The 21,709-nt window shown below is 46.3% G+C and overlaps 1 protein-coding gene across 5 annotated transcripts in view; it reads left to right on the top strand.

Moving 5' to 3' along the window:
- TLN2 (talin 2) overlaps positions 1–21,709 on the top strand; it is a 184,411-nt gene that overhangs the window by 140,599 nt on the left and 22,103 nt on the right. For all 5 annotated transcript variants that reach the window (XM_081170483.1, XM_081170485.1, XM_081170481.1 and 2 more), the window contains exons 37-47: positions 580–761; positions 2,233–2,365; positions 3,979–4,080; positions 7,981–8,151; positions 10,871–11,017; positions 11,640–11,741; positions 11,929–12,048; positions 13,518–13,664; positions 14,076–14,242; positions 20,110–20,293; positions 21,279–21,404. In XM_081170483.1, coding sequence (XP_081026609.1) covers positions 580–761; positions 2,233–2,365; positions 3,979–4,080; positions 7,981–8,151; positions 10,871–11,017; positions 11,640–11,741; positions 11,929–12,048; positions 13,518–13,664; positions 14,076–14,242; positions 20,110–20,293; positions 21,279–21,404 — 1,581 coding nt within the window. The remainder of the gene's footprint in view (positions 1–579; positions 762–2,232; positions 2,366–3,978; positions 4,081–7,980; positions 8,152–10,870; positions 11,018–11,639; positions 11,742–11,928; positions 12,049–13,517; positions 13,665–14,075; positions 14,243–20,109; positions 20,294–21,278; positions 21,405–21,709) is intronic.

Below are 21,709 nucleotides of genomic sequence, written 5' to 3' on the forward strand. Positions count from 1 at the left end.
CCTGTCTTTCACTTCCTGCAAACTGATCTCCAGTTTTCTGGTCTTTTGAGGACATTACAATTAAGCTCACCTTTTCTATGCTTTAGAGAAGCAAGCTGCCTACATGATCTACGTCCCAATTGCCATGTCGGCTACATGGTAACCTCACATTGTTTTTATTTAACTCCCTCCCTCCCCTTTCCTGTGAAACGCTTGTAAGTAAAACTATAGCCCACTCCAGGGGTTCTTCCACGTGCAATTTGGATCAGGTGAGGATCAGCTTCAGCTAGCACAATTGTAGGATGCTGAGGCTGATGGGAATCCAAAACCCCTGGACCCCTACATTGTCAAAGCCTGGACAAAACAGGTCAACGAGCTATGATCTGATCCTAGGTTTGCAGGGATTACTCAAACCATAGTCTCTTGGTTTGGAATCTTAAGACTTGAATTGAGGCGTGCTAGAAAAGGTAGGAAGAGAAGGAGCAGCAAATGAGTTCACATGCCATTTCTAATCCATGGTGGTTTAGTCTGGGGTTATTACACCTGAACCCAACCTGGGAGTTGCTGTGGAACTAAAACCAGCTGCTTCCCTCTTTGCAGGGTTCTCGGGCACAGGAACCAATCCTGACTTCTGCCCGGACTATGCTAGAGAGCTCGTCCTCTTTAATCAAAACTGCTCGCTCACTGGCAATCAACCCCAAAGACCCTCCCACGTGGTCCATTCTCGCTGGGCACTCACACACCGTGTCTGAGTCCATTAAGAGCCTCATCACGTCCATCAGGTGAGTCCTTTCGTTTTTATAGGCACTTGCAGTGTGGGTACCTCTGCCCCTTTCTCCATATCATGTTCCCCCATTCTGCAGGAACACACACCCTGCTCATGCTTATTATTTCAGCAAGCTGGAATATGTAAAAACAAGTAGAGGGAGCCTTTCTCACCCCAAGGCCTGCTTTCCCTCTTGGACTACGTTCCAGAGGCAGCGTATCAGTGGTGGGCAGCAAAAGCAGGTGGAGGCAAAAGCAGGTGGAGCAGTGGAGGTGACATTTGTCTTTTATGCAGTAGGCTACATTCAAATGGGATGCAGGTGGCGCTGTGGGTTAAACCACAGAGCCTAGGACTTGCCGATCAGAAGGCCGGCAGTTCGAATCCCTGTGATGGGGTGAGCTCCCGTTGCTCGGTCCCTGCTCCTGCCAACCTAGCAGTTCGAAAGCACCTCAAAGTGCAAGTAGATAAATAGGTGGCGGGAAGGTAAACGGCGTTTCCGTGCGCTGCTCTGGTTTGCCAGAAGCTGCTTAGTCATGCTGGCCACATGACCCGGAAGCTGTACGCCGGCTCCCTTGGCCAATAAAGCGTGATGAGCACCGCAACCCCAGAGTCTGTCACGACTGGATCTAATGGTCAGGGGTCCCTTTACCTTTTTACATTCAAACACTGCAAAAGTCAGGGATTTCTGCACATGCACAGCCCTCTGTTCAGGCAAGCAAGAGGCAGTAACACAGTTCCAAGTCTGCAGCCCAGCCAGGCAAAAGCACTTGAGAGGTGCATAGATCAGGGGTGGTGGGAGGTGTGTCTGGGGTCAGAGAGAGAGTCCTGGAGCATCGCGCTCAGCTCCCGAGCTCCCAGTTTTGCAATAACCACACACTGCCTTCAGGGGTCAAGACCTTCCCCCACCTCTAGAATACTCTCTCAGTCAGACCCCTCTTTGAGGTATGTTTCTCTCCCCACTCCCCTTTCAGGTCTTTTCCTGTGTGATAATGTACTATGTTAATGTAAGATATATGTTTTATGCTGTTTTTTTTAATTGCTTCTTTGTATCATATGTTATGATTATTGTTCTCATGTACACTATTCAGTGCTCTGGGTACTCATTAGTAGAAGAGGGGGGTAAAAGTGAATGATTATCAGTCCCTTTATTTTCAGTGTTTGGGGTGTGAGTGCCGTTCCCTGTTTAGGCAAAATAGTACCATCCATGTTCAGGAAAGAGGTATCAGCTGGCTAGGGAATATCCTAAAGATTGAAGAAGCGCAAAAGAATCTGTGAGGGGGAGTTATTGGATGCGTATGGAGCATGCTCAGTAGCCACAGAATGCAGACTGATGGGTGGGGCAAGGATGGGGGGGAGAGATGGAAAACCGGGGGAGGGGCTGGAATCCTCTGTTCTTTAATATTTTGTTGCAGTTCCCACTTGTTAATTATGGTTATACCCCCCCCCCCGTTCACCCTTGACATAACAATCTGCCATACATTCTCCAGAGACAAAGCCCCGGGCCAGCGGGAGTGTGACTACTCCATAGATGGGATCAATAGATGCATCAGGGACATTGAGCAGGCCTCACTTGCAGCTGTCAGTCAGAACTTGGCCACGAGGGATGACATTTCTGTTGAGGTAAGCAGAGCTGTGCATTGCCAGTGAAGGAAAAGCTGTGCCTCCTTCTCGGCCGGGAGTGTGTCTGTGTGTGCAAGGGGGGAGAGAGAGAGAGAGAGAGAGAGAGAGAGAGAGAGAGAGAGAGAGAGAGAGAGCTCTGAATCAAATTAATGTAGTTGGCAGTGCAGGATGCATTCCTCTTGCTAACTCTCTTCCAGGTGAGTGAACCTGGTCCAGCAACACAGGTGGTAAACTGACATAGGTTGTTTGCAAAATGACAGGTTGAAATTCTTCAGGGTGAGGCTCTTAAGTTTACTTTTTCTTTTAATGCCCAGGGGAGAAAAGAAGGTCCTTCAAACAACCATAAGCAGCTCAGCTTCATTCCCTCTTCCATTTTTAAGCAGGAAACTAGAATCCTACTTGGAGGGGGTAAATAACAAGTTTTCACAAACTTACTTCTCTTGTTTTTACAGGGAGAAGTTAAGCTTTGTGTCAAAAAATCTGGCCATCTGCATTTTGCTGTAATTCAGAAGGTCCAGGTTCAAACTTGGGATCTTCAGTTGAAAAAAAGATCAGATTGCAGCAGGTCATGGGGGGAGGGGAAGTCATCTCTGCCTGACCCCTTGGAGTCTGCTAACCATCAGAGTGGATCGGAGGGTGGCCTTTGGCCCTCCAAATGTTGCAACTACTGCCAACCCCAGAAAGTGTGGCCAAGGCAGCATATAGTTAAACTATGAACCTCCCTCCCTCAGGAGGCAATAATGGCCAGCAACTGGGGTGGCTTTAAAGAGGACTGGAGAGATTCATGGAAGGGGAGGCTATCAGTGGCTCCTAGCTGTGATGCCTGTGCTCTGCCGCCACAGATGGAGGCATGAATGCTTCTGAATACCAGTTGCTGGAAACCCCAGGAGGGGAGACTGACGCTTGCTGCTTTCCCCTGGGCATCTGGTCGGCCCCTGTGAAAACAGGATGCTGAACTCAATGGGCCACTTTGGGCCTAATCCAATAGACTTTCCTTTGGTTCAGCAACTTCTAGAGGGCCAAAGGTTCCTCACCCCCAAGGAAGATAACGCTGGACTGGGTGGGCTTAAAACCGGGTTTCCCTGCGAGTAGGGGAGGCGCTAAAGGTGCCGGCCGAATCCCACGTCCACAGGCTTCTCCCGCCTGTGGTTTTTAGTGGGTCTCCGCCTCGCCGTGGAGGTCCAGACCTTAGTTTCACGAAGCGGATTCCTCCCGGTCAGAGGAAATCCGCCATTGCCGGAGGCGCTAACCCGGAAGTCTTTTTCCTGTTTTTATTCAACTTCACAAAATCATGCTAATACATCAGATAATTGAAGTTTAGTAGGAAGCTCCAAGGGTCATCTAGTCCAACCCCTTGCAATGTAAGAATCACAGCTAAAGAATCCCTGACAGATGGCCATCCAACCTTTGTTTAAAAAGTACCAGGGAAGGATAGCCCACCACATCAATAAATATTTATGTATAAAACAATACAGTTCCCCCTCACCCCACAGAGAGAGCAAATGTGCTTTTCAAAATAGTGCCTCTGTGTGTCTTCCATGTCACCAAGCACCTCTGCATTGTCATTGCATTTCTGTCTGTAGTCCGACATGTCCTTTTTGCTTGTTTCTCAGGCCTTGCAGGAGCAGCTGACGTCGGTCGTCCAGGAAATTGGGCATCTGATTGACCCCATTGCTACAGCCGCTCGAGGCGAAGCCGCTCAGCTGGGCCACAAGGTAGGAAGCCACAAAATGGCCACTCTGGGGAAAAGGGATGTTGTTGGTCTGACGCAGATTCGTGAAAAGAATTATGACTTGGGGAGGCAGCTTTGGGATCCACTGAGGGCAGCAGAGCGCCTGTGAGGCACAATTAACCAGGCAGCCATTTTGAAGTTCTGACAGCAGAAAACTACTTTGTTTAGCCCAGGTGTTTTAGAGCAATTAATTCTATTCATTATTTGGTCATCACTTCTGTATTTTTATTATTTTATGATCCTGTGCCAAAGCCAAAGGTGGAAAAAAATGTAATTATATGAAAATGATACACAGGTGGTATCTAACTCCGAGTAGACTAGTGTTTCCCAGTTATCAGTGCTTATACTACATTTTTTTAGATTTGCCTTGAGAGCGTCTTTAAATCTCTTTTGTTGTCCATCGGTATTTCGCTTTCCATCCTTAAGTTGGGAATAGAGTAGTTGCTTTGGAAGGCGATAGTTAGGCATCTGAACAACATGACCAGTCCAATGAAGCTGATGTTAAAGAAGCATTGCTTCGACACTGGTGATCTTTGCTTCTTCCAGTACACTAACATTAGTTCGCCTGTCTTCTCAAGTGATGTGTAAAAATTTCCAGAGACACCGTTGATGGAATATTTAAAGGAGTTGGAGATGGCGTTTATAAGTGATCGATGTTTCATAAGTGTACAGTACAGTTGGTAGTACAATAGCTTTGTAAACAAGCATTTTGGTTTCCCTGCGAATGCCCCGGTCCTCAAACACTCTGCACTTCACTTGGGAGAAAGCTGCACACAGAGCTCAGGGGATGCTGGATTTTGGCATCAATCTCGGCCCTAGTGGAAAGATAACTGCCCAGGTAGGAAAAGTGATCGACACTTTCCAGTGTTACACCATTAAGTTGGATTTGTGGCACTGCGGAGGGGTTGTTTTGTGCTTATTAGTGCAGCTTGTTGGTGCTCTTGAAGTACCGTATTTTTCGCACCATTGGACGCACCGGAGCAAAGGACGCACCTAGTTTTTAGAGGAGGAAAACAAGTAAAAAATATTCTGAATCAAATGTTGTACAAACTGCTGTATTTAATAAACAACCAGTATATCAGAATCATATTACAGCCATGTAAAGTGAACAGCAGTCAACAGTGGCATTAAGAACCATCATCACTGTCATTAACAAATGAAGAGAGACTTTAAGGTTTGAGTACTCTTCTAGTCTTCTGTGAACCCCAAGAACTCATCACTGCTAGAGTCAGAATTTGTGGAGCTCAGTTGCTCACAATCACTGACATCACTTTCTTCGCTATCTTCATGTAAAATACCATCTTCGTTACCATCCAAAGCATTGCTAATGCCACATTTTTTGAATGACCGGACAACGATTTCCTCCTTCACCGAGTGCCATGATGTTTTCACCCATTCACAAACTTGAGCGATAGTGGGCCTCTTCATTCGTCCAGTGGGTGTTAGATCATGGTTACCAGCAGCCATCCATTTGTTCCACTCTTCTCGCATAAAGATCTTAAATGGCTTGTTGATGGAAACATCGAGAGGTTGCAACTGGCTGGTAAGACCTCCAGGAATTACAGCTAGATGAGTCTTCGCTTCCTTAAAGCACTTTTTTGTAGTTTCACTAATATGTGCTCTAAACTGGTCAAGTACTAATAAGGCAGGTTTTTTCAAAAGCCCTCCAGGACGTTTGGACCACACTTTTTCAACCCATACTCTCATTCCATTTTCGTCCATCCATCCTTTCTCATGAACATGTACAACAACTCCTCGTGGAATCACTTCTTTTGGAAATGTTTTCCTTTTGAAAATTAACATGGGTGGCAATTTGGTGCCATCTGCACAGCAAGACAACACAACAGTGTAATGGGTTTTCTCATGTCCAGAGGTTTTCACAGCGATAGTTTTAGCACCTTTCCGATCAACAGTCCTATTTGATGGCACATCAAAGGTTAGAGGGACTTCATCCATATTCCCAATCTGGCCAATTTCAAATCCATTTCTCTTCCTAGCATCAATTACAAAGTTATGAAAAGACATAATCTTAGATTCATATTCCTCCGGCATTTTTTGTGCAGTTCTAGTTTTGGTGCGCATAGCAAGGCCACATCGCTTCATAAATCTGTAGCACCATGATGGTGAGCCAGTAAAGTCATGAATGCCTTTCTCTAAAGCAATGTGTTTGGCTTCATATATTATCATTTTTGTAGAGACTGCGAAGCCTTTATTCCGCTGTTTTGTGATCCATTCTTTCATGGCAATGTCTATCTGTGGCCACTTTGCAGCATGTCCACGAAAAGTGTGCTTGCTTTTATCTGCTTTTTGCAGCTGATCCTCCTGTTTCCTCCACTGTCTTATCATTTTTTCAGTTGGAGGTGGTCCAAAATGTCTCTCTGCTGCTCTGTTTCCATGCTCCTTAGCATATTTTACTACCTCTAGTTTAAAAGGAATCTTATATGCTAGTCTTTTATGCTTTATCATCCTTATCAGAATGGGGGAGGTTTTCTGCAAGAAAATACAGTGGTAAGGAACTGTCAGTAATGTACAGTACAGTACAGTATCTCCAATGTTTACTATTGGGCGCTTAACTGCCCCCCCCCCAATATTTTTAAGTTGGAAGAGGGAGGGAGGGAGGGAGGGAGGGAGGGAAGGAAGGAAGGGGGAGAGCTCAGCCTGTGGGTCCCCAGATGTTGTTGGACTACAACTCCTATCATCCCTCAACTCCCATCTTCCCTGGGCTCTGGCCTTGCTACCTAGAGGCGTTCACATCTGGGGACCCACAGGTTGAGAAGGGCTGAAATGTGGTATGTGAGGTGGGGCTTTACTGCCCCCCCCAATATTTTATTTAAGGTGGAAGAAGGAGGGAGGGAGGGAAAGTAGGAAGAGAGAGGGAGATCTCACATTTCTGGATGTCTGTGGAGGGCAGCTGCCTTGCCTCGTGGAACCTGAGCAAAAGGAGGAAATGCTGGGAATTACCAGCACAATAACCAGGGGGGAGGGGCAGAAGGGGATGTCCAAATCTTCCATTGTAAAGGGCTTCCCCAGCCAGCCTCCTAGAGAGGCTCACAGGACGGAGGGCAAGTTACAGCCAGCCTTTCCGCTGCGCGCTGACCGCCCTGACCGCCCTGAGCTCCTCCCACTCAAGGGAATCCCAGGGCTTTCCCCATCCAGCCTCCTAGAGAGGCTCACAGGACGGAGGGCAAGTTACAGCCAGCCTCTCCGCTGCGCGCTGACCGCCCTGAGCTCCTCCCACTCAAGGGAATCCCAGGGCTTTCCCCAGCCAGCCTCCTAGAGAGGCTCACAGGACGGAGGGCAAGTTACAGCCAGCCTCTCCGCTGCGCCCTGACCGCCCTGAGCTCCTCCCACTCAAGGGAATCCCAGGGCTTTCCCCAGCCGCCCACGCAGCCTCTCAGCTGTTTGTCGGGCTGAATGGGGAAGCCCGGGGTTTCCCCAGCCGCCCACGCAGCCTCTCCGCTGCAACCTGAGCTTGGAGGGGCTGGAGGGGGAAGTCCCAGGACCACACATTCGCTCCATAGGACGCACAGACATTTCACCTTAGTTTTTAAAGGAAAAAATGTGCGTCCAATGGTGCGAAAAATACGGTACATAATGTCTGAGGCCTTCTGGGAAAACAAAATGGCAGCTGCCCAAATCATAAACAGCAGCACTCTAACCACCCTGAGGACACGGCTCATTGGGCGGCACAGAAATGCTTAAATAAGCAAATGAAATATATGAATGTGGAAAAACAAGATGAATTACATTTAAATGGATGACAAATGGTAAACAGATGCATGGTGGGTTGTTTTTTTTTTAATGAATGCATGATGAAAAAAATGAGGTATTTGCGCAGCCACATTGAATGAATTCCGTTGCCTTCTTTCCTTTCCTCCCTTAGGTGACGCAGGTAGCCAGCTACTTTGAACCGCTGGTTCTTGCTGCTGTCGGTGTGGTATCCAAGTTGATGAACCACCAGCAACAAATGACCTTATTGGACCAGACCAAGACTCTGGCGGAATCTGCCCTCCAGATGCTCTACGCAGCCAAAGAAGGGGGAGGAAACCCCAAGGTAGGCCACCCTCAGGATGACTACTTGAAGGTTGATATTTAGAGGTGATGTCCTAAGAGAGGGTCCTGCTTGTTCCCTATTGCACTGTTCATCAAGCCACAGAAGTATTCCCTTTTTCTCTCAGGGATAGCAAATGTGTTACCTTCCAATTGTTGTAGGACTCCAACTCCCATCAGCCCCAGCCAGGATGGCCAGTGATCAGGCATATGATAGAAAGGGAAGGTCCATAGCTCAGTGATGGAGCACATATTTACACGTAGATGGTCCCAGGTGGAATCCCTGCTACCTCCAATAGGTCTGTGAAAGACTTCGAGAGCCACTGCCAGACATTATAGCCATTGCTGAGCTAGATGGACTCTGTATAAGGCAGCTCCGTGTCTTATTATGTTGGAAGGGAAGCACATTGACTACTCCTGTAGACTAATTTGGCACCGGTAAATTATGTGGTGGTGGTGATCTGATTTGATGGATCACGGCAACTGATGGTCATACAAGTTTCCCAAATCCAATTGAGTAAGTAAACAGTCAGCTTTGCAGCAGAATTTTAACCTGGGTCTTTCCAGTCTAAAGAGTCATCATTTTATCAGATTTGGATGGTGGATTTTAAGGGTTTTAAGCTTGCATACCTTTGTTTAAAAAAAGAGAAACTTGTGAGTATAAGCAGAGAAGAGTTCTGCCTGAACTAGGCAATATGGATAAGACCCTTGCACCACATTTCAAGCCATTAGACTGTTCCTGTTTGGCTGAGGCCATGTCATGGGATCAGTGGCAAAGCCGCCACATTCCAGCATTCAGAAGGAACCACCAGACAGCTCAGGATTGCCCTCCTTTCATTTCCGCAAGGCACTCAATAATTATTGCCTAGGAGGGCTTCCAGTTTCCTGGGCTGTTAAGCTGTGGCATGTTCAGCGTAACAGTTAATCCTGCCCTCTGAATTCCTACACAAATGTCTATGAGAGTAAAAATAGACTGGTTTCAGCTTTTCCAGTCAATTAATTTTGAACTCCTTGCCCCATAAGCATCTTCCTGTTCAGCTCCCCTCAAAAGCTCTGCCATCTCTCCCTGCTGATGCTGGAAAAGGAGAGCCAAGGTTGGAACCACAGTGTGTTTAAAATTCTCCCAATGGCAACATAGGAAGCCACCTTTATGAAGCATTTGTCCATCTACCTCAGTATTGTCCCCTCTGATAGTCAACAGCTTCCCAAAGTGTCTGGCAGAGAAGAGTCTATTCCTTCACATCTTAGTTGGAGACTTTGCCAGGAAATGAATCTGGGACCTTCTGCCGTCGCGAGAACCAGAAGCTTCAACATTGCAAAGGCCTGCTACTGAGCTATGGCCCTTCCGGTTGATTTTAATTGGTGGGAAGATTCTAATTACACAAAAATGTTGTCCTGTTAATCACACTGATTAAGCCACTGAAGCTTGCAGGCCCATTGGCATTGTGGTTTAGTGTGCTGTTGTTTTTCTTAAAGGATAAGTTCTGTAGTTTGCATCTAAGCATGGTCTCTTGAGGAGGTAGAATGGACTGTGCCGTTCCAGACCATGATAATGGCAGGGAGGAGGGGATCCCATTTTTGAAAGCTAGCCTATATAACAAACTCCCAGAAATGGAAAGCTAGCATGTCAGGGAGACAGGTTTCAGGCTAGCCCTTGTTCTTACAGGAGAGCAGTCAGGGATTTCAGCACTTTTACCACCTCATTCTCCTGCCTGTGTAGACCAGCCATTCATGTTTCTCTCAAATATTTTTACTTTGTCAGAAGATGCTTTGAGAGAAGGAGAGGTGATTTGCATGTCTGGGGGTCTAAAAAATACAGTCCTTGTGAGCAGTCAAGCATGAATGGTGATGGATGATGAGAGACTCGGGGGATATTCTTTAATGGCCCTTAGACAAACGTGTGTAATTAAAAAATCCTGCCTTCAGTAATCACCCCTGTCTGACAATCGTCTCCCGCAATGAGATCATGAAGCAAATACTGTAATTGCCTTAATGTGTCAGTAGGAAGTCTAGTCTTAAAGTCTCAAATCAGGGGAGTGGAGACTGGAAGGGGAATGGAACCTTTTTTAAAAGAATTGCTTTTTACTTTTAAAACTAGGCTCCTTTCTCCTTAACACACCAAGGCTCACATCCCTTCAGTCATTCAGCACCAGCCCTACTGTTGAGCAGGCCTCCTCAGGAGCAAATGTTGAGGGGCACAGAGGCCACATTCACACCATACATTTAAAGCATGATGATACCACTTTAAACAGCCATGGCTTACGCCCAAAGAAATCAGAAAGCTGTAGTTTGTTGAGGCTGCTGAGAGTTGTTTGATGACCCCCTATTCCCCCTCACAGAACTATAGTTCCCAGAGTGGTTTAAGTGTCAGTCCCTCTTCACAGGAAACTCTGGGGGTTGTATCTCTGTGAGGGGAATAGCAGCCTCCTCCTAACAACTCTTGGCACCCTTAACAGACAGCAGCTCCCATAATTCTTTGAGGGAAGCCATGACTGTTTAAAGTGGTATTGTAATGTAGGCCATGAACGTGGACAGAGCGGACAAAGCTGTGGGTGTCAACTCCTATTTTCTGTGTTCCCACATGGAAAGCCTTTTAAGTCTCCATGCCGGCCATCACACGAAAGTTGTGTTTTTCAACAGAAGGGACACTGGGATGTGTTTCAGTTGTGTCAAAGAAAGAGGGAGATGCAATGTTTCCTGTTTTCTCCATCAACTTATTTCAGGCTTCACACACTCACGATGCCATCACGGAAGCTGCCCAGCTGATGAAGGAAGCAGTGGATGATATCATGGTTACCTTGAATGAAGCTGCCAGCGAAGTAGGGATGGTGGGCAACATGGTGGACTCCATAGCTGAAGCCATGAGCAAGGTCTGTATGAGTCACCTGGGATCCCTTCTCATTGCTGTTTCCCAAGGCCCCTGGAATATGTGATTATCCCAAAGCACCCAGGAAGACTCCAATTGAGGTTGCAGCTATCAAAAACTTGTTGTTGATTATATCAATACAGTGGTACCTCAGGTTAAGTACTTAATTCGTTCCGGAGGTCCGTACTTAACCTGAAATTGTTCTTAACCTGAAGCACCACTTTAGCTAATGGGGCCTCCCGCTGCTGCCACACCGCTGGAGCACAATTTCTGTTCTCATCCTGAAGCAAAGTTCTTAACCTGAAGCACTATTTCTGGGTTAGCAGAGTCTGTAACCTGAAGCGTATGTAACCTGAAGCGTATGTAACCTGAGGTACCACTGTAATTGCCTTCCTTGGTAGCCGTATAATTGTCTGTGATTCAAGGACTTGGGGGGAGAGAGGAGATAGATGCAGACTCCCACCCCTCAGTCCCAGGCACTAATGATACCATTCATATTTTGTGTAATTTAGGCCAGTCAGTGTGGGTTTTCTGGTTACAGTAGACCTTTTCCACTTATGGGAACAGGGTCTAGATTTCCTGCCATTTTGATCACCTTTCTTCTTCATCTTCAACCCCCATTGCAGCTGGACGAGGGCACACCACCAGAACCCAATGGAACTTACGTTGACTATCAGACCACCGTAGTCAAATACTCCAAAGCCATTGCAGTGACAGCCCAAGAAATGGTAAGATCTGTTGATGGCAGCAAAATGCATTGAGGTGCACCTTAAGTGATGACCAACGGAAGCCTTTGGGAACCCAAGAAGATCCAGCTGCTGGATCAGACCAAAGGATAATCTAGTGCATATCCTGTTTCTCACAATGTAGCCCAAGTGAGGCATGTTCACCTCTTCTTTCTTCACATTCCTTCAGATGACGAAGGCGGTTACTAATCCAGAGGAGCTGGGAGGACTCGCTTCACAAATGACCACAGACTACGGTCACTTGGCGTTCCAGGGACGGATGGCAGCTGCTACAGCAGAACCGGAGGAGGTCTTGAGCCCTTGGTCTTGTTTGGGGTTAATAAGCATGCAGTGATGGAACCAACTTTGGCGGGGAGGGCTCAGGCAACATCAGAGTTCTCCTTCCACCACCACCCTTTCTGTTCTTAAATTGCTGCCCCAAATAAACTAGTATTGGAACCTTGTTGCTTGTGCAGAAAAATCCTCTGCCTCTTGATTATCTCTGTTGTCATCACAGGGGTACTGATTTGGTGTCACTGATTTGCACAAAGTTGGGGTTTTGCCTGCTGTCTTGAGCAAGCCAATAACAAGGCAGAATATAAATTTAAGCAATGCTTGAATTTATTTATTATCTGTTCATTTATTGTTGTTTTTTGTCACATGTACATGCCTCCTTTTTCTCCAAGGAGCTCAAGGTGGCATGCATGGTTCTCTTCATTTAATCCCCACAACAACCTTGTGAGGTGGGTTAGGCTGAGAGGCGGGGGCTTGCCCAAGGCCACCCAGTGACATTTATGGCCAAAGGCTTCCTCAACCTCAGCCCTCCAGTTGTTTTGAAGCTACAATTCCTATCATCCCTGACCACTGGTCCCGCTAGCTAGGGATCATGGGAATTGCAGGCCAAAAACATCTGGAGGGCCGAGGTTGAGGAAGCCTGCTCTAACCACTGCACCGCACTGGCTTTACGGGTAGGAAAAGGAGAATGGCCTGTAAGCAAACCAAACTGTGCTAATTTTAATCAAAGTGCAGTACCGCATGTCCTGCTAACAAGCAGTAGCTAGAGGGAGTCAGTGGAAAGGGTGGGGGGGCCTCTGAAACTGCCCTCCATCCTGTAATTCAAGTACTTGGTATAAGTAGCAGTAATAGCAATTCTGCAAGCAGGAACCTTCAGAGTCTCTCAGACCTGTGGAAAGACACACTTTTTGGTGCACCTGCAGTTAACCAATTGAAAGTAAGAGACCCATGAAGACCAGCAGCTTTGATTTTGACTGCTATCCATTCATCATGGCATCCCTATTCCTTCTTTTAGCCATTCCTCACCTGGCAGGATATTATTATTATTATTATTATTATTATTATTATTATTATTATTATTAACCTTAGTGTAGAACTGTACAACTGCTAAAGAGATGGGGCCACTCCTGCTAGGTACTGAACGCCTGGAAAAATAATTGAGTGTTCAGCTGTCTCCTAAAGCAATTAAAAGTGGGAGACAATGGATCTGCACTGGGAGGGAGTTCTATAAAAAGGGTGCTGCCACTGAGAAGGCCCTGTTACACTGAGAAGACCCTGTCCCTCAAATCATACTCATCAGGTTTGTCATAAGGGCATCTTATAAACCTGTCCAGGAACTGTTCCATAATAGGGAAATGCATCAAAGTGGTGTGCCAAGGTTTGCCTAACACTGCTGCCTTTACCTCCTTTACAAATAACTTGCAACACTTTCTTTTCCTTTTCCTCCACTCTGTTGCTCTCCACACCAACCACTTGGCTATCCAGATAGGCTTCCAGATCAGAACGCGGGTTCAGGAACTTGGCCACAGCTGCATCTTCCTGGTCCAGAAGGCTGGTGCTCTACAGATATGTCCCACAGATAGCTACACCAAGAGGGAGCTGATAGAGTGTGCTCGGGCGGTCAGCGAGAAGGTGGGTGCCCTCAACGTCAGTGGTGTGAGCTTAGACACCTCCTGGTCCCCAGTGCGTCACTGAGAATAATGTCCTCTTCTAAGACGGGGTTGTAGCAATCCTTAATCAGAAACAGGGTTCAGGGTATCAAGACCCCCTTTTTATAGTGGGTGCTTGGAAGCATCCTCAAATACTTGGAAGGCATCCATAGAGACTTCTAAAAGGGAACCTCCTCAACATTAAGGGCAGGTTGAAATCTCTTGCTATCATGACATCCTGCTGGGTTACACCATAGTGTTGTTTATTTATTGTTTTTATGGGTTGTGTCCAGCTATGTCCTAGTGAAAGTGAAGTGAACGGACCTAGGTTAATTGTGTTCATTAATTTCACTGGGTCTGCTCTGAGTATAATTTTGCTTGTTCCTCTTGACAGGTGTCCTTAGTTCTGTCAGCCCTGCAGGCAGGCAACAAAGGCACCCAGGCGTGCATCACGGCTGCTAGCGCCGTCTCAGGCATCATCGCTGACCTGGACACCACCATCATGTTTGCCACGGCCGGAACGCTGAATGCTGAGAACAACGAATCATTTGCAGACCACAGGTCAGTGTGGCCGCAGGATTTCAGATCAGGGGCATGTCCAAAGGGGCCCGGGCTGTCAGAGGCAAAACTGAACCATAGGCTGCAGGAACCCTGGAAGAGTTTTCAGGGAGGATGTAAGGTGCTCTGACATGAAATTAAAAATTGAGTTCAAAAGGGATCCCATCTAGACCAAAACGATGCAGTCAGTGAATGGTAGACGAACTCAAAGCTTCCTGGTCAGAGTGTGGCCTGTCCACTCTTAACCTCAGCTCAGTCACCCTCTCCATGCATTAGCTCTCAGTTCAGCTGCCCCACTCCCACCCCCCACAGCAAATCTGTACTCTGCCCCGGGACACCGCAACCTGCCACAAATGCATAAATGGAAGTGCAAACGAACCTTGTTCTGAGTAGACCAATATGTTACCATGGATTTTTGTACATATCAGGGTGGGCAGCCTTTGATTCTTGAGATGTTGGATTCCCAAGTCCCATCTGCACCAGCCAGCATGCTCAAGGATGGCTCTGTGCGCATTGTTTAGGCCTATCCCATTTATCAAATAAGTTGTACAGGTTTTTATTCAAAAGCCTTCCAAACCTGTCTAACCTAAAACTAAAGTGGAACAGATGAAACATCTGCATTTGCCAGGAGAAATGAAGTCTCTCCCAGAGCTCTTATAAACCATTGTCTGCTTCAAGCTCCAAACAGCAGTTCCTTGATGAAAAAGTGCCTCTGGTTTTCAAATTGCTTTCCATTACTTTTACTCCAAAAATAATAATAAATCCATAGTGATTCTGAAAGACACAAAACCATACTGTGTCTGGGATGAAAAAGTCTCTTTGGGAAGGAGCCCAATAAGCAAATGGCTTGAAAAACCTATTAGGAAAGGCAGTTCTAAAATATTCTCTCTATTTATTTCCCTTCAATGCATAATTCCACTTTAATGAAAGCTTTCGACAGAAAGCCCTGAAGGACATTTGGGGTATTCTGAAACTTCCTCAGCTTTTTGGATCATTCTTAAATTGTACTTTTCAATGCAAAAAGACTCAATAAAGCTTTGTTGCTGTTTTTGAAAAACATGTTCCAAGCCATTGGTTTCAGAATAATAAACTGATTCTGTTCCAGGCACAAAACAAGATCTGGCTAGCCGCAGCATTGTTTTTTGGACAGGATAAATATGGGCTAGAGAAAACTGATGCTAGAGGTATATTTAACCAGTAAAGCGAGGAAGATGTTTTAATCTCCTTTTGCCTGTTAGGGTCCGTCCCCCCCCCATACACATATTTTATCAGTTTTTATACTACTTGAACACCTGGTGCCTTGGCTGTAAAGAGAACTTGAATTACCACCTGATCCATGAAGTGAGCCTAGTATTTTGTTGCTCTCATGTGGGGGTGTATGGTCCACAGTGCAAAATACAGTCATACCTCGGGTTGCGTTAGGTTCATGTTGCGTCTTCTCGGCTTGCGAACACAGCAAACCCGGAAGTGTATACCTCTGGCTTTCACCACGTGCGCAGCACTCTAGTTACGGACTTTTCGGGGTGCGAATGGCACCCCAGAACGGATCGAGTCCGTAACTAGAGGTATCACTGTGTACAGTAATATCATTTTCAAAATGTCAGGAACCTTGGTTTTGACTTTTGAAACATGCCTCTAGCCCTTGTTGTCATGCTGAAATCCCTTAAAATAGTTTGGTTAGTTTCTTCTCATTTTCATCCTACAGAGCATTATAATTCCAGAGAACTGCTTTTAGAATTATTCTCTTGGCAGTTCTGTATCTATTTGGGGGAGAACAGTATGTATATGTCCCTGGCGTCACTACATTTTGCTTCTTGGCTACCTATATGCAAAATTGCTCACAGAATTTGCACAACTCAATAAACCAGTAAAGCAGTGGTGTTCAGAGCTCATATCATAACAGGGACAGTGTCTTCTTCTTCACTGAACTTAGATGTGTCCTGCTAGTTGGAGTATCTGGTCCATTGGCTAGGACCCTGTTTTGCCCTTCACAGCAGTGTCCTGCCTCCCTGCCTGTCTTCCATGAATGTTTGGTGGTGGGTTTTCTACTTTGGCCATGCTCAGGCACCCATGGAACCTCAGCAAATGGCCAGCCCCTTCTCTTGGAATCGATGAGGGGTGGTCATGCTCTCACTGCTGTCAAAATGCTTCCTGCCCACATCTGCAACTTCAAAGTTCAGGTGAAATCTCTCCCACTCTTCACATTCACCAGACGGTGGCAGCACACTCACAGCAATGAGTTGAGAAATGGCGGGACCTGGTGGTTTTTAATGTTGTGTTACTAGTTCCACCCATTTCCATATCAGAAAGCAGGCCAGAACTCCCCACCCCACCCCACCCCACCCCACCCGCCTGCCAGCTAATCTACATTGATCCTGGAAACTGTTGTTTGAAAGTTACAGCATTTCACTCAAGAACCAGTTTATTATTTTGTGAACCGTGAGTTTGTCAGAGACATAAGACTTAGCTTCCTAAGAATCTCAGCACCTTGCTTATTTTAAGAGCATGCTATTAGTGCTTGCAGTTGCAAATACCGTATTTTTCGCCCTATAGGACACACTTTTTTAAAAAAATAATTTTTTATTGGTTTTTCACATTTTTTTATACATACAAACAAATAAACACACAAACAAACATGTATAATTTCATATCCCTTGTTCTTAAACCTTACTTCGCCGACTTCCCCATACCTCCCCTTTCTACATCCCAATCTCCAAAATTATTTCAGCAAATCCTAAAACTTAGTTTTATCAAATTTTCCCATTATCCTTTTCTTTTACTTAATCTTTTTCAGCTGTAAACCCCTTTTCTCCACTAAAATCTCGACATTTTAGCACTCATTAATTTTGCAATATTTCTTAAGATAAACTTTAAATTTCTTCCAATCTTCTTCCGCCGTCTCTTTCCCCTGGTCACGGATTCTGCCAGTCATTTCAGCCAATCCCATATAGTCTATCACCTTCATCTGCCATTCTTCCAGAGTGGGTAGATCTTGAGTCTTCCAATGCTTTGCGATGAGTACTCTTGCTGCTGTGGTAGCGTACATAAAAAAAATTCTATCTTTCTTTGACACCAATTGGCCGACAATGCCCAAGAGAAAGGCCTCTGGTTTCTTGGGGAAAGTACATTTAAGTACCTTTTTCATTTCATTATATATCATTTCCCAGAAAGCCTTGATCTTCGGGCACGTCCACCAAAGGTGATAAAAAGTACCTTCAATTTCTTTGCATTTCCAACACTTATTGTCAGGCAAATGATAATTTTTTGCTAGCTTGACTGAGGTCATGTACCACCTATAGATCATTTTCATAATATTTTCCTTTAAGGCATTGCATGCCGTAAATTTCAAACCGGTGGCCCACAACTGTTCCCAGTCAGCAAACATAATGTTATAACCAATGTCCTGTGCCCACTTAATCATAGCTAATTTAACTGTTTCATCCTGTGTATTCCATTTCAGCAACAAGTTATACATTCTAGACAGATTCTTAGCATTGGGTTCTAGCAATTCTGTTTCTAATTTTGATTTCTCCACCTAGAAGCCAATTTTCCTGTCTTGTTTATAAACCTCCATTATTTGATAATAATGGAGCCAATCTCGTACTTTGGTCTTCAATTTCTCATGACTCTGTAATTTCAATTTATCACCCTCTTGTTCCAAGATTTCCCAATACTTTGGCCATTTAGCCTCCATATTGAGTTTTTTCACAGCTTTAGCCTCTAATGGCAACAGCCATCTAGGAGTTTTGTTTTCCATCAAATCTTTATATCTGGTCCAAACATTATATAATGCTTTCCTAACAATATGATTTTTAAAAGCTTTGTGCGCTTTAACCTTGTCATACCATAAATATGCATGCCATCCAAATACATTATTGAACCCTTCCAAATCCAAGATATCTTGGATGGGAAATCTGGGTGCGTCCTATGGGGCGAATGCAGGCTTTTGCTGAAGCTTGGAGAGCGAGAGGGGTTGGTGCGCACCGACCCCTCTCGCTCTCCAGGCTTCAGGAAGACATCCGCAGCCTAGGCAGCCCTGTGGGAGGTCCCGCAGGGATGTCTAGGCTGCGGATAGCAGAGCGCCCCCCGCGCCCGGCAGACATCCGCAGCATGGGCAGCCTTGCAGGAGTTCCCCGCAAGGCTCCCCACGCCGCGGATAGCAGCCTGCTGCCCAGCGCGAGGGGCGCCCTGAAGCAGAGCGCCCCCCACGCCCGGCAGACATCCGCAGCGTGGGGAGCCTTGCAGGAGTTCCCGGCAAAGCTCCCCACGCTGCGGATAGCAGCCTGCTGCCCGGCGGGCGGGGCGCCCTGATGCAGAGCGCCCCTCGCGCCGGGCAGACATGGGCCAGCCCCACAAGCTTGGGGGACAGCAGGGAGGTGCAGCGCCACCATCCCGCTGTTCCTCGACCTGGTTCGGTTTCCCTGACCTGCTTTTGGGGGGGGGGAATAAAGGAAAAATATTTTTCCTTTATTTTCCCCCAAAAAAACTAGGTGCGTCCTATGGGACGGAGCATCCTATGGGACGAAAAATACGGTATGTGTTTTGAAGTTTGTCAGCAAAGTCTTGGGGGCTGCTATGCATCCTTCCACTGGGTGTAATGGACACAGTGGCATATGAAAAAGTTTTTGTTATTGGCAGCCTAGAAATGAAGTTAATATGCTAAGGACACAGTAGAGTCTAGTGAATATTGCAGCAGGCGGGACTTTATCATTTTACATGTAAAACAACACAATCTATTGGCTGATGATCAATTGGCTAAGGAGTAAAAAAATAGTCAAACACCAGTAACCCATCTGGCAAACTTAAGGTGCTGCTAGGGCAGCATTCTATTTTCTTTAAAATATTTTAGTGCTGCCTTTCAGAGCAAATGGCCTCCTTCCCAAGGGATTTTTTGCACAAAATATAACATAAGGTATAGACATTTCAATCACATCCTAAGACTTGGCTGGCCAGGAGCATCCTCTGAGGTAACAGAACATTCCTACTAGTCAGTGCGGAAGGCCACACATTTCACTGATCACCCCTTCACCCTCCAGCCCTTTTGCTCCTCGAAAACCTGCTCCAGAGGGTTGGAGAGCCCTCCAGAGAAGCATGAGATGGGCCACAGGGGGAAACGGCAGAAACTTCCCCTGGATCCCAGTTCCTTTATAACATCTGGCTCCATTGTTTTGTTTCCTTCCAAAACATATGGTATGTATCAAATGACCATCCACACAGTCCACTTAAAGCCTTCTTATGCCATTTTAACAGCTGCGGCTTCCCAGAAAGAATCCTGGGAACTGTAATTTGGTAAGATTGCTGAGATTCGTTAGGAGACCAAGACCCCTAAGAGACAATGGTTCCCAGGAACTTGAGGGGGAGCCATGACTGTTAAAGTAGTATAAGAGGGCTTTAAATGGATGGTGCAAATGTGAAGCAATACAGATATTTCCTTGGTCCATGTCAGAGTGTCTCATACCAGATTATTTAGTCAACAAAGAAGAATGGTGGGGCACACCTCCAGATGTTGTTGGGACTCTGCTCCTGTCAACACCTGCATGCCCAAAAGGTCGGGGAGGATGATGGGAGCTGTAGTTCAGCATCAGCTGATGAGCCAAAGGTTCTCCACACTTTTTACGTACAGCACATTCCAGGTTTGGCACAGCCAAAGCGTTTCCCACATTCCATGCACTTAAATGGTCTCCTCCCAAAGGAGAAGTCATTGCAACTTCTGTACAAAGCTCAGAAAGCAAATCCATCTGCTCAAACTTAACTTTGCAACTTTTTGCTTGGAAGGGTTATCTTAAAAGCTCTTGCAGGTCCTCTGCAACAGTGCAGATGAGTACCAATTGAGTCTTCTCCTACCCCACCTCCCTCTTGTCTTTTTCCAGGGAAAATATTCTGAAGACAGCAAAAGCTCTGGTTGAAGACACAAAGCTGTTGGTATCTGGGGCTGCCTCAAGCCAGGAGAAGCTTGCTCAAGCAGCACAGTCATCCGCAAGCACCATCACTCAACTGGCCGAGGTTGTGAAACTGGGAGCCGCCAGCCTGGGATCAGGCGACCCAGAAACACAGGTGAGAGGGTCCAGCGCTGGCAGTTTTCAGCTTCCTGAGATGCTCTGTTTTTGATTCAAGGTGTGTGTGTGTGTGTGTGTGTGTGTGTGTGTGTGTGTGTGTGTGTGTTACCTTTGACCTGGACAGTGGAGGAGAGAGCTGTTGATGGCTCCTAGCCATGATGGCCATGCTTTGCCTCCATAGTTGGAGACACTAATGCTTCTCAATACCAGTTTCTGGCTCTTGTGTGTTTCCCACAGGCATCTTCTTGGCCACTGGGAGAAGAGGGTGCTGGACTGGATGGGCCACTGGCCTGATCCAGCAGGCTGTTCTTTTGTTCTTATGACAAGGGAACCTTTTTTCTTTAGTATGAGGGCCAAGTATCCTCTTGCGGGGCCACATGCCAGTAGCAGGCAGGGCCAAAGGTGTAAATGGATGAAGCAACAGATGTAGACATCAGTCCAGCCACATAAATGTCAGATGTGACACACACACATACACACTTCCATCATCAGTCCAGGCAAGCAAGAGGCTTTATGGTACTTCAAAGACAAATTTCATCCCATCAGAAGTGAGGAAAGTGTGAATTAGGGCCAGTGGGAGACATGGCCTGGGAAGAGACCTGAGGCTTAGTGTGAGTAGAACCCCTTTCTATGAATTCAAAGCCACTGTCATATACTGGGACACACCCACTCCAATTCCTGCATATACAGATGATCACCTGGTACCTCCAGCCATAATGGATCTGGCATTAAAACACTTGCTGAGCAGGAAAGCAACATCTTAAGGAGCCTGAAACCATTTTATAACTAGTGTGGATATGAAGTCACCAGCAATTCAGACAGAAGCCAAGGCTTGAGAAGCTTGTGTGAATACAACAACAGAAGTACCACTTCCAGGTTCATTTGTGTGCATCTTGAGATGTACACCCCGCTTACATTTCACCTCTTCGGAAGCTTGCAAAGTGCCACAGTATCTCAACTTTCTTTTCTTCCCATCCTTCCAGGTTGTGCTGATCAATGCTATTAAGGATGTGGCAAAGGCCTTGTCTGACCTCATAGGCGCAACCAAAGGAGCCGCCAGCAAGCCTGCCGATGACCCATCCATGTACCAGCTGAAGGGAGCAGCAAAGGTAAGAAATGTGTTGGCTTTCCATTTGCAAATTCCACACCTGGCCACCTGAGCTCGGTAGGGACCTCACCTGTTCTCCAAGAACTCTCAAAGGTAGTAGACAAAGGCTCTGAAATTACATCCACACACTCAGTAGGGAGTCACCTATCACCACCACCACGTCTCTTCCTCCTCTGGGGAGTGGCAGGAATCATTCTATGGCCTGTGCCTTCCAAAGGCTGCTTGGAGTGTTCTGGGGTCTGCGCCTGCTTCTCCTGAGTTTTCCCCACTTGTCTTTTGAAGCTTGGTTTGATACTGTTGGGATAA

This window comes from Podarcis bocagei (genome assembly GCF_964188305.1).
Source record: "Podarcis bocagei genome assembly, chromosome: 14".
Classification (NCBI taxonomy): Eukaryota; Metazoa; Chordata; class Lepidosauria; order Squamata; family Lacertidae; genus Podarcis; species Podarcis bocagei.